At 43.4% G+C, this 12,254-nt stretch overlaps 1 protein-coding gene across 1 annotated transcript; it reads left to right on the forward strand.

Annotated features, from left to right (window-relative positions):
- Positions 1–951: 951 nt before the first annotated feature.
- Positions 952–11,342, forward strand: LOC143836365 (uncharacterized). Its single transcript, XM_077336011.1, has 4 exons — positions 952–1,050; positions 4,925–5,163; positions 8,275–8,311; positions 11,098–11,342. Exons 1-4 carry the CDS (start codon positions 952–954, stop codon positions 11,164–11,166), a joined length of 444 nt encoding a protein of 147 aa, XP_077192126.1. The 3' UTR covers positions 11,167–11,342.
- Positions 11,343–12,254: the final 912 nt, after the last annotated feature.

The following is a 12,254-nucleotide window of genomic DNA, read 5'->3' on the forward strand; positions in this document are numbered from 1 at the left end:
ACAGCTGAAAGGAGGGTAGCTGAGATTTCTTAATATTAGTTTATTATTTAGTTTATATGACCCATTAATTTCCCACACTAGAATTACCATAGCAATGGGTTATTATTGGTATTGGGAGCATTATAGTTTATTAGTTTTCCAATCTAGAACTGGCATTAAAAAACAAAGTCTTATATGGCTCAGTAAAGTAACTTAGTTAACAAGACTTAATTCCAAGTAAAATGTGTATAATATTAAAGCCATAATTAAATCCACACTCTGCTGGTTTGACTCCTGAGATGAAACTTTCTTTTCTCCGGAGGTCATAACAAGCAAATAACATTTTGGGGTATTTTTAGGACTCTAACCTTCAAACTTGTACTTTATATTGTGTAATATATCAACAGTTGCTCTTGTGTATTGACTGGCAGGTGGCAACTATTCCAGCGAAGACACGACACCAGTTTTGGGAAATAACTTGGCCGCAGCCGTTTATTAACATACAACCCCCCTCAACATAGGGTTGGCCTTATGTAGGTGAAGGGAGCCTGACCCCCCAACAGCCGTCCGGCTGCCGTTTTGAACCGCGGCGCTCCGGCTCCTCGCCTCACTCCCAGCCGGGAGGATGGGATGCCTTCCGCCGCGGAATCCAGGGAAACGGCCACAAGGGACCCAAAGGGCGTCCGCCTCCAATGGTGTCCCCTTGCCGCTTGGCCCCGGGCCCCTGGCCTCCCAGCCGGGTAGGCCGCGCCCGGGAACTGCCGGTCTCTTTACCAAGACCCCCACCTCAGGGAGTCCCGCATGCAGACGGGCTCCCTGCCTAACATAACCGCGGCTGCGACTTAACAAAACATTCAAACTGGGATGGGAGGGAGGGTGACTGTTCCCTGCAGGCGGCCGGCGTGAAGAGGAAGGGAGTGCGCACGCCTGGCCTATTTAAAGCCAGGCGCCCCGCCCCTCTCTGGCCACGCGATGGCGTGGCCCGATGACGCCGCTGGCTGTCGCATCATCGCCGGCGCTCCCGCAGCATCAATGGTGGCCGTGCCGAGCCGCGGCCGCTATTTATCTCTGGTAAGTTAAGAGGAACATTCAAATGCTGGACAAAATTAAATCTGCACATTCATCATGGTCTGTTACAAAAACAAGGACGGCAACAATGAAACTCAGATTGACCAGCACAAGGATGCTAGCTTGTGGCAACAAAAGCAACAAAATTTGCCATGTGATTGTTGATTTGTAAGCATGTATTTTATTGAAATCTCACTTTTGCTGTCAATGTTGAAAAGCATCTAAATCCACTTCAAAATTCAGTGACTGTGAACCACACACCCATAAAAATTTGTCGGTCAGATTTCCCATAAAATGTGTTCTTATTCTTGTGGCTGTGGAATGAAATTTACTATCTACAACAGATTCCCAATGCTGGACAAAATTAAATCTGCACATTCATCATGGTCTGTTACAAAAACAAGGACGGCAACAATGAAACTCAGATTGACCAGCACAAGGATGCCAGCTTCAGGTGGAACCTGGCAATCGCTCAGAATTACAGTTCATCTCTGGACTACAGAGGTCAATTTTTCTGGAAAGAAATAGATGCTTTTGAGGGTAGATTCTATATTATTGTTCCCCACTGAGGTCCCTGTCCTCCCCAGGCTTCATCCTCCAAATCTCTAGGAGTTTCCCAACCTGGATCTGGCAATCCTACCCCTGGGAGCCAGCTTGGTGTAATGGTTAAGAGTGCAGACTTCTAATCTGTCACGCTGGGCTTGATTTCCCACTCCTCCACATGCCGCCAGGTGGGTGACCTTGGGCCCACCACAGCACTGATAAAGCTATTCTGACTGAGCAATATCAGGGCTCTCTCAGCTTCACCTACTTCACAGGGTATCTCTTATAGGGAGAGGAAGGGAAAGAAATTGTAAGCCAACTTTGACCGTTTATGCACTGGATGTTTCATGCCAGGCTGCAGGCTGGAGTTTTAGTCATGGCAGGTTGCCCCACCTCTTCCTGTACCCATGTGGGAGATCACTTGGCCCGGTGCACCTCATTCACCCCCAATTTGTGCTCCTGCATGGGAGCTGGGGCAATGAAGTTCCCAGTGTGTAAACGGTCTTTGAGAATCCTTCTGGTACAGAAAAGCAGCATATAAGAACCAACTCTCCTTCTCCTTCTCCTTCTCCTTCTCCTTCTCCTTCTCCTTCTCCTTCTCCTTCTCCTTCTCCTTCTCCTTCTCCTTCTCCTTCTCCTTCTCCTTCTGGCAGCCTCTAATCTGGAGAACCAGGTTTCATTCTCCATTCCTCCACAGGCAGGCAGCTGTGTAATCTTGGGCCTCTCACAATATTCTCAGAGCTCTCAGCCTCACCTACCTCACAGGTTGTCTGTTGTGGGGAGAGGCAGGTTGGTGATTGTAAGCCACTTTGGAACTTTGGATAGTAAAAAGTGGGGTACAAAAGAACAGCCTTTCCCAATCTGTATGGAGGAAATGAACTCACTGCTCTGCTATTAATTGGTAGACAAAATGAACATCTTTATTTGCCGTGACTCATTGAATCATGAATTAATATGGCCATGTTATGAATGTAGTCATGCCAAGTAATTACATCACGCCTTCCTGATATTGTAGATGTTCTCTTTGCTATTTTTTCTAAAATCACTCTCGTAAACTAGAACTTGAAACTGATTAGTAGCAGATTCAACACAAACAAAATATACTACAACTGTTGTACACAATGCGTAGGAGACTTGTAGAACTCACTTTTGACGGACTGACCACTGGTCTAGATCAATATATTTTTGTCAGAAAGAAGTAACATTTTAAAGCAAAGTAGAGCGACCAGTATTGCTGAGCCCCACCAACAGCTCTACAGCTGTACAGCAGCTAGGGTTCAGTAGAATGCTGCCAGGCACATCCCCCCCACCACCCTCGGCCTCATAGCCAATAAACAGTTGGCTTTAATGAACTCCCTTCATCAATAGCTGTCTAAGGGGACTTCCCAAATTTTCCTGTCAAACAAATTTTTAAATAGATTTTAAATTGTTAAAAGTCACCAGATAATTCTGTTATATTTTAAAATAAATGACCATAACTCTGGTTTGAGTTGTAGCCTGCAAGCTCCCTAGCAAAATTTGACCTTTTTTGCTATTGTAAAAAGTCTTCACTAGTTTCTGGAGCAGGACATCTAACTTTCCCCTATCTTTAGTGGAGGTACATGAACATCAAAGGCCCAAGTAACAAAATGTGGAAAAATATAACTTATTTATGGCCAGAACTCTGTGGGTTAGCTTGTGTATATATTTGAGTCAGTTTGGTTTAAATATGAATACAAATAATAAAGAAGAAAGAACATTGTGACTGTACTTTGCTTAAATCAAATATGAGCTATGGCTAGAACTAAACTTACTCCTCATCCAATATATGTCAGAGACAAGCTGTAATGGCATATTCATATCTCCTACTTTTTTTGAACATCGATTTCAGCATGGTTTTACATTACTTCAGCATTTTAATCTTTTTTAAAATTTCTGGTAAACACTGAAAATTGTCTCTGTCTGCTACCCATTTAAGATAAATATGGCACATTTTATTTAGAATGCAAAACACAGCAACATTGTAAGTGGGACTGTCTTTCCATAACAAATATTAATTTGATTAGGTGGTGTTGAATCTAATTTCTTTTAATTACATGGTAGTCTTAGCTTTGGAAGACCAATCACTCTTGTGAGAAGCTAATTTCCAGACTGCTTTAGTATAATCAAGGAGCTGAAAGATGAAGAGGCAGAACAATGGCACCATCGGCTCTTATATTATCATAAATCTACTGTCAGGGCTCCAGCCTGGATATTGGACCAGATGAGGCTATTGTACAATACACACTGCAATTTTTTAAGGGCAAGCGGGAAGCAAAAGACCATGCTTGAAACTAGCTATGTTGACTTAGTACAGAAAAACACATTTAGCTTAACTATTTAGAATGTATAAAAGTGCTTCTTGCACTTTTGTTAATGTTAAAGAAGACAATTTACTCACATGAAACTTAAACTGGTTCTTTCATTTCCTATAAGGTACTTTGGCTAGCATGCATATTTATTTTATACTTGGCTGTCATCTGGCTTCTGTTTTGCATACAGCATTCATATATGCACATAAATAGCACAAGCCACATTCAAGATACGAATAGCAGAGATGCTTTGATCCTTGACAAATAACAAGCATGCAAAACAAAGTCTGTTTCTCTCAAGATGAGTACCCACACACTTGTATTATTTGTTCACAATTTAAAGTTGGTTCACCTGAAAAAATGCTTTGTTTCATCTTATTTTAGCCTGGAAGATGGCTCCTTTCCTTGAACCAGCAGATCCAGCCATGAGGATCTGTGCCACAACAATCATGAGGCTAGGCGACTAACACTTTATATGTGGGTCTGCTCTTGAAGACAACCCAGAAACTCTGGTAGATGCAGAATACCACAGTTTGATTACTATTGGGAGCCAGGAGTATACATATTGCATATTTTATTCATGTCACTCCATGGGTTACCAGTTAGTTTTTAGGGTCAATTCATGCAAAACCCTTCATAGCCTAGAATCCCCATATCTCAAGGACCATGTGCTCCAATATACCCCACCATGACAGCTACAATCAGCTGAACATTTGCTGAACATGCCACCCTGAAAATGGGTAAGATGAGCAACTGCCCAAGCTTTCCCTGTGGTTTCCTGAAGACTTTCCTCCTATTTTTTCCCAGTTGGAGGAGCACGGTGAAAAAATCTCTCACGAAATATTTTCTTGAAAAATTAGTGGGAGGATGGTGGAGTAGCAGGAGTGTGTACTGGGTCCTCTGCAAAGAAACAAGACAAATGCTGGTTTTTGGGTATTGTTGGCAGGTGGTGCACAAATCACCCAGTACCCACAAATACTGGGTGTTCAAACTTGAATTGGCAGGATTTGACACAATCCCTCAGAACACTGTGGTCCTGCCTTCCCAATAAAACTTTTATACTTTTTCTTTTTCCTTTATCGCTTTGTTCTTATTCATCATATCCGCTCTTGCCACCAAAGCCCAGTTCAACTCCCCTGCAGATTATCCACCAAGCAACCTTACCAGCTGATGCACCACGAGACTCAGTGTACTGGGGGCAGCAAGTGCTGAACAACAAATTCCTGCTAATGATTGGAACCAGGTGAGAAACTCAGTGAGTATTCTGGAGGCTCCCTTCTCAGCTTGTCTTGATGTTTTTTTTGTTACACACTCCTCTTTTCTTCCTCCAAGAAACACACCAGCACCCCTTTATTTCTTTTCTTTAGATTCAGTTCTCCACAGTCTCTTTAATTCCCAACCCATCCCGGAAGGAATCTCACATGGCTTCTGGTCCAGGAACTAGAAAATGACCAAGGCAAACTAAAATAATCATAGAGCTTGTTCACTATGCCCTACAGATGCAGGAGGAGCCAAAAAACACTCTTCAACAGACTTTCTTCTCTGGATCCTAACAATGATCAACAACTAGTGTCCATCAGCAGAATCCAGTGCCCCCAAATGGTAAATGACAGCCCATTTACAATTCTAGGCTGTAGCACAGAATTGTAATCCCAGCGAGAGAGGGGGGACATGCAAGGACAGTAGAGCCAGTGTAATTATTTATTTATATTTCAATTTTTATACTGCCCCTCCTGAAAATGCTCGAGTCAGTTTACAACTTTTAAAATTAAACACATAAAAAGAATAATAAAATCCAATATCAACCCCTTGATGGCAAAAAATTCCTCCCCCCCATGATTGAAAAAAAAAAACCCTCAGCTGAGGTCTTCTTAGGGGGGAGTCTGTTGCCCTTAGTGAGGGACTCCAGATATTCCTAGTCCTGGTCAACCCAAAACCTGGCAAAAGAGCTCCATCCTGCAGACCCTGTGGAACTGTGAAAGCTCTGACCGGGCCTGCAGCTCTCCTGGGAGCTCATTCTGCCAGGTAGGGGCCATGATCTAAAAGGTCCTGGACCTGGTCAAAGTCAGGTGAACCTCATTCAGGCCAGGGACCTCCAACAGATTCATACCCAGGGAGTGCAAGGCCCTAAAGGTTAACAAGAAAACTTTGAACTTTATCTGGCCAACCAATGCAGCTGCCTCAGCACAGGTTGGATATGGGTCCTCCAAGATGTTCCTATGAGGACCCTAGCAGCTGCATTTTGCACCAGCTGCAATTTCCGGTTCAAGGACAAAAGTAGGCCCATGTACAGCGAGTTACAGATATCTAATCTGGAGGTGACCACTGCATGGATAACTGTGAATAAGCAGTCTGCGGACAGTTAGCTTTACCTGGTGTGGATGGAAAAACACTGTGCATGCTACTCCTGTGACCTGTGCTGCCATAGTCCTAGGAATCTAGGACTACTCCAAAGTTCCTGGCCGAGGACGAGATGTTAAGTTGTACCCCAGCCAAGCTGAGAAAGCACACTTCCTGATCTGTTCCCTTTCCCCCCCCAGCCACAGGATTGTGATGTGCCATGCCAATTTCTCAAGATTCCTCGTGGAGGGAGGTTGGGGAGTTCCAACTCAGCCTCCTTCCCTCTTCCTTCCTTTTTGTTTGCTCTGTTCCTCTAGTGTGTTTGGCTCTGTTTGAAGCTCTACTCTGGTCTGTGCTATGTCAATAACCCTGCTCTGGGTGCTTCCTGAAGAATATGCTTGCTCTTTTGTAATCCTCAATAAAAACTGACTTTGCTATGGGCTACCTGTCATGGTCTCAGCTTTGTTGTGGTTGGGGGCTGCCAGCCAAGCTGCACTCTTAGGATCATGACAAGGATCTCCATCTTGCTCTAACCATCCAACTACTGCTTCCAACAATCCAGCAAATGTATCTAGGGGGTGGGGGAGGTCTGGGAGACCATCCATCAGGAAATAGAGCTTGGTGTCATCTGTATATTGGTGAGAGTCCAGCCCAAAACTTCAGACCAGCTGAATCAGAGGGCGCATAAAGATGTATAATGGGGGGAGAGAAATGCTCCCTAAGGAACCCCACAAGGGAGTTGTAAGTATGTGACAACTCTCCGCCCTCTGCCATCTTCTGTGTCTGGATGTGCAGCCACTGAAGAGCTGTCCCCCAAATCCCGGTCCCAGAGAGATGACAGGCCAACAACTCCAGCTGGCACCAGAGATAATCCATCAAAGCAACCAGCCAAAGCAACCAGCACCATCTCCCCTCCCCCCAATGGCCAGAAAAGAAGCCCGACTGTTATGGATTTAGAGTCGAAGTATCTTTCAAGAACGCCAGGAGCTGGTCCACGGCTGGACCTTTCAACTACCTTACCCAGAAACGCAAGATGCAAGACTGGGTGGTAGCTGGCAGGGTCCCGCAGATCCAGCAATGTTTTCTTCAGTAGAGAATGGAACAGCTGATTTTGAGAGAAGAAGAGTTGGTTTTTATACGCCGCTTTTCAAAGTGGCTAACAATTGACTTCAGGTGAGACTGAGAGAGCCCTGACATCACTGCTCAGTCAGAACAGCTCTATCAGAGCTCTGACAAGCCCAAGGTCACCCAGCTGGCTTGGTTCCACTGGAGTTCCTGTGGATGTAAGGGCAGTTTCAGAAGACAGACTATATGGAATTACACCTGAGCTCCCTCCTCTCCACCCTCACCAGGTACAACTCTAAATCTCAAGGAATTTCCCAAGCCAGAGTTGGCAATGTTAAGTATTCCTTCTGATTTTTATGCAACTGCATATGAAAAGATTTTTTTTTAATAGTGGCATAGTATGCATTCATGTCTTAGAAAAGTCCATGTTTTACTCAATAATACACTTTCATTTTTTTCATGAAAGTCTAATCTAAAACATGTTTTCTGTGTTCAAGCTAACTCTCAAATGACTAAATGAATAGTTCAGCACTAGATCTTTGTAAAAATAATTTCCTACCTGGAATAGCAGAATGAATTCCGGCCAAATGTAACAAGCTTGCTATTTCACTAATTTATTTTTATATATTTTGTGTAATACTGTGGAGACTCACACTTGCAATTATACTGTCCAACACATGAATAAGTACTGAGCACTTTTTTAAAGCCTGACTTCCTGTTTTGCAGCCTGCAGTGTCAATTAATTTCAGTGGAACGTAAGTTTCCTTCAACTGATAGATACCAAAATGTGTCTCAGAGAGGCGAAAATATATCTCAGAAACTAGATACATGGAAACTGTCATTATATTAAGCATATGAGCCTCAATATCAGCACCATGATAGAGCAAGCTGTAGTTTAGCCTTGATATTGTAACCTGACTATATCTGAACACTTTTTCCCCCCCTTCAGGTATCCACCATGTGCTATGCGGAGGAATGGGACAAAGGTGGGTTTATGTAACTCCGTTTGCACAATTTAATACATTCATCAATTACTTGGAGGATTTATATTTCAATGAAATTCCTCAGCAATTTTATGTTATAGGGCCATAAGGTACGCATGGCAGAGAAGTGACTCTTCCCAGTTTCCTGGTCATGGCATTTATTTTTATTGTCAGAGTCTGAATATGCAGAGAGGACAGAGCACCAGGCTGCTTAAAGAATATTTCTTATTCAGAAGATAAACAACCATGTATAAAATGAGAAAGATAGATACCTATTCTGTTGTCTGTAGTCATTCTGTTGTTCAGCTGTTCTGGAGGCAAGTAAGGAGGAAGTATGCTTAAAAAGCAGGAAATCTCCTGTTGAGCCAATCAGGATATTGGAGGAGATAATTTGAAAGTCATCCTATCTATGTTAAATGTACATCTCCTCCAATGTCCCCTGTAGGAAACCCTTTATATTCTGCTCAGTTATGCAAACTGCAGATCTCGCCTAGTCCAACAATTTCTTCTCAAGGCGATTCACTAGATTAGAAACAGACCAAGTACTGTTGAAAAGTGGGTACTCGTGATAATATCTCATGAAATCTCACATACCAATTTGGAGACTGTTTATGAAAAGAGAGTACTGATAGTAGCAGATGGAAGGAGGTGATAAGAAAGGAGATGGGTGTGAGGAGGAGGTAGCAGTGGAAGGGTTAGGGAGAAAAACACAATAGGAAAGGGGAAGGAAAGGGCCAGTGGAGGGAGGCAGCTACAACCAAGACCTGCTCCTTAGAAGAAGTCAGGTGAAGGAGGGAGTAAGAGCAATGTGTGAACTGTCACCATCTCTAATTCGGGCCTTTCTCTTGTTAGTATACTATATACCACTTTTCCAATAACAAGTCCTTCACACTGGAAAGTTGTATACCTCTTCACCACCTACATACCCCTTTAGGTTCACTGTCCCCTAATGTGTGAGCCGAAGTGGATATGCTTTAATTAGTGTCTGCTTTGATCCCTTCCTCATGGGGAACTTTGCTGCCCCAGCTCCTATGCAGGAGCACAAATCTGGGGTGAGTGAGGTACACTGGGCCAAATGCTCCCCTGTGTGGGAGCAGGAAGAGGCAGGGCAACCTGTCCCAGTTCAAACTCCATCTTGCAACCTGATGCAAAGCCTTCGGTGCAGAAACACAGAGAACACAGCGACAGCAAATCCAGGCCACACTTCCCTGGGTCCTATTCTGGATTGAGGATGTCATGTGGGTAATTAATTTCATTGTCTGTTAACCATGTAATTTCTTCCCTCTCTAGCCTTCTAGCAGGCACAGTAAAGGTACATCATACATCAGAGTAACAATGTTTATTTTTCTCAGCAGTTTTTAATGTAAAGACAGTAACTAGACAGCTTGAAAAAAATCACAGTTTTTATCTGAGAACAACACCCAAACTGTGCCTGTCAAAATGAATCACTGCAGTCCCTACTGGACTCCCTTTCTAGTCGCTTCTCCCTCCAAAATCCAACTGCCCCAGGGTTTTTTTTCCCCCTCACACCAGCACTCTATTCAGCCTTTCAAATGCAGCTGGTTGGAACCTTCCCCTGCTCTCACAAGAGAGAATCAGGGGGACAGCAGCATGGACAGCAAGGAAGAGGAGGATGAGGAAGAGAAGGATGATGACAGGGCAGCAGAGGAGACAGGAGGTACTAGAAAGTAAAGAGTTGAGAGGAAGAGGTAGAATCAAGAAATGGCAGGAGTAAGACAGTGGTGAACAGGACGTGGGGAGACACTGGCAATAGCAGGGGAAAAATAAGAATTAGGTGGAGGATCAGTAACCAGCAGAGGAATTTCCGGGCATGTGTGTTTGTTTGTATATACTCTTGTATTTTTGCATATGATTGGTGTGTGATTTGTATATGTTAGTCTATTTTGCTGTTGTAAGTTCTTTAAAGCAGCTGTCCCCAATCCCCGGTCAGAAGACCGGGACCGGTCTGTGGGTCAGTCGGTACCGGGCCACAGCTCCTCCTCGTCCTCCTCCCCAGCTTCTGCCTTGGTGGCTGCCCTGCTGCTCTGCCACCAGATCACCTTTGGTGCTCTCCAGCGGCTGCCATGGCTGGGGCTCCCCCTTGGTGTGGCACTTTGCAGCTGCTGCTGGCAGTGTCCCCCAGTGGGCGGCGGGAAGTCAGGGGTGCTGGTGGGAAAGCAAGCAGAGCAGGGACTCAGGCGGCGGTGGCAACGTCCCTTGGCAAAAGACTACCCCCTCTCCCCGGGCCTCAGTAAAATTGTCAAGTGTTCACTGGTCCCCAGTGATAAAAAGGTTGGGGACCACTGCTTTAAAGGATACAGATCTTTCGGTTTCATTCAAATATTCTTTGAGTCTCCATAAATCCTTAGAACAGAGTGGGATGCAAAATGAAACCAGACATATTTTTTTTCTTGTGTTCAGTTGTCTTTGTTAGGTATTTTTTATGTGCTCCAGAGAGAGAGAATAGTCTCCAGAGAGAAACAACAAAAATCTGCCTCCCTGTGATGTTATGTCTGGAATTGAATATGATTGTGTATGTGTAAAATTAATATTAGGAGGATGCATTAAATGATCCATTCACTTCCTCTAGTAGAATTATCCATTTGGGAAGTAAGCACAGTTTACTTCATTGCCATTGCAATGGGAAAAAAGGACAAAACCAACCAACATTTTAACATTCCTCCTGCATATCAAGCTCAAAGCCATATATTTATTTCAATGTAACTTGATGCTGTTTAATGGTCCACTAAAGTGGCAACAGACTACAGCCTAATCCTTGTTTTTTACAGCCAGTTCCAAGACTTCAGACCATCCAGGTGAGAATGAAGCAGATGGGGATGTGCACCTCGCAAAGCTAGGTTTAAATACAGCACAGAAGAGCTAAACTGAAGATGTTAGTAACATCTGAGTTTTCCTTTCCCAAATAGGACAAAGGCCAAATGTTGTTCCTGGCAACTGTTTACTGTGTTCAATCAGGTCCAGGTGCAGATTCAGCCAGCTTGGAGGAGAAGTGTGTTTGCATCTGCCCTTGACTGACTCCAGGGTTCTGCTCAAAAGGGGGAACATGCTGCTGGAAGATAAATTTCCCTCCTTCTAATTACAGACCTTGCCATCTTCTGCCCACTTCAAGTGTAAATCACCTAATCATAAACAATTCCCCTTCACAGTTCAACACAGATTGGATGTAATTTTCTGACAACAGCAATCTGTTCACTGTGTAGCATGTAATCTCAAGAATAATATTAGAGACTTCTTTGGTCTTCTGAGAGGAGGAGAGACATGAAAGGAGGGAAAATAACAACTAGAAAGAGATCTGCTTATGCTTCCGAACATGTGTTCAATTAAGACTGCTGCAGAATGTCTCTATCGAGGTTAGGACATGGAAGAAATTCACACTATCTACTACACTTTTCAAATTTAATTTATTTTTGATTAAATTGAGGTCACAACCATATAAAAGGACAGTAGTGTACATGCTCAATCATATTGATAATTATTTATTTATTTTACTCTGCCTTTGAGCACAAAGGAAGCTCTCAAAGTGTTTTATAAATGCCACATTCAGTAATATCAGCATAACACTACACCAATAAATAAAGCAGAGAAAACCAGTGACATCAGACATACTAAAAGGTAACAATTGGCTTAAAATAGCATTCAACAAAGATTTCCAAAAGTCTTTTGGAAAGCTAATCATTTTTGCTAGCCAAAAATGAGCAACAAAAGTGTTTTCTTGCTTTCCTCTTTTACCAAGGTGAGTCAGCTATGGAAAATGTTCTACTTCTTGTGAGACTCTTTCTTACGCTGAAACACAAAGCAAAACCTGGATGAATTACTTCAGCTATGATGGGGGACTGGGTTTCTATAGGAGACTGTATTATTTAAATCATGATGTTTCTTCAAACCCATCAGAAAAAGAAAGGTCATGATATCAGGTAGCCTTGGA

This window comes from Paroedura picta, chromosome 1, assembly GCF_049243985.1.
Source record: "Paroedura picta isolate Pp20150507F chromosome 1, Ppicta_v3.0, whole genome shotgun sequence".
Lineage (NCBI taxonomy): Eukaryota > Metazoa > Chordata > Lepidosauria > Squamata > Gekkonidae > Paroedura > Paroedura picta.

Excerpts from the sequence above, each read along its gene's own strand:
- LOC143836365 (XM_077336011.1), top strand. The coding sequence starts at position 952 with ATGGCGTGGCCCGATGACGCCGCTGGCTGTCGCATCATCGCCGGCGCT. Across the intron at positions 1,051-4,924 it reads GCGGCCGCTATTTATCTCTG|GATTTGACACAATCCCTCAG; the intron begins GTAAGTTAAGAG and ends TTGAATTGGCAG. Across the intron at positions 5,164-8,274 it reads CTGCTAATGATTGGAACCAG|GTATCCACCATGTGCTATGC; the intron begins GTGAGAAACTCA and ends CCCCCCCTTCAG.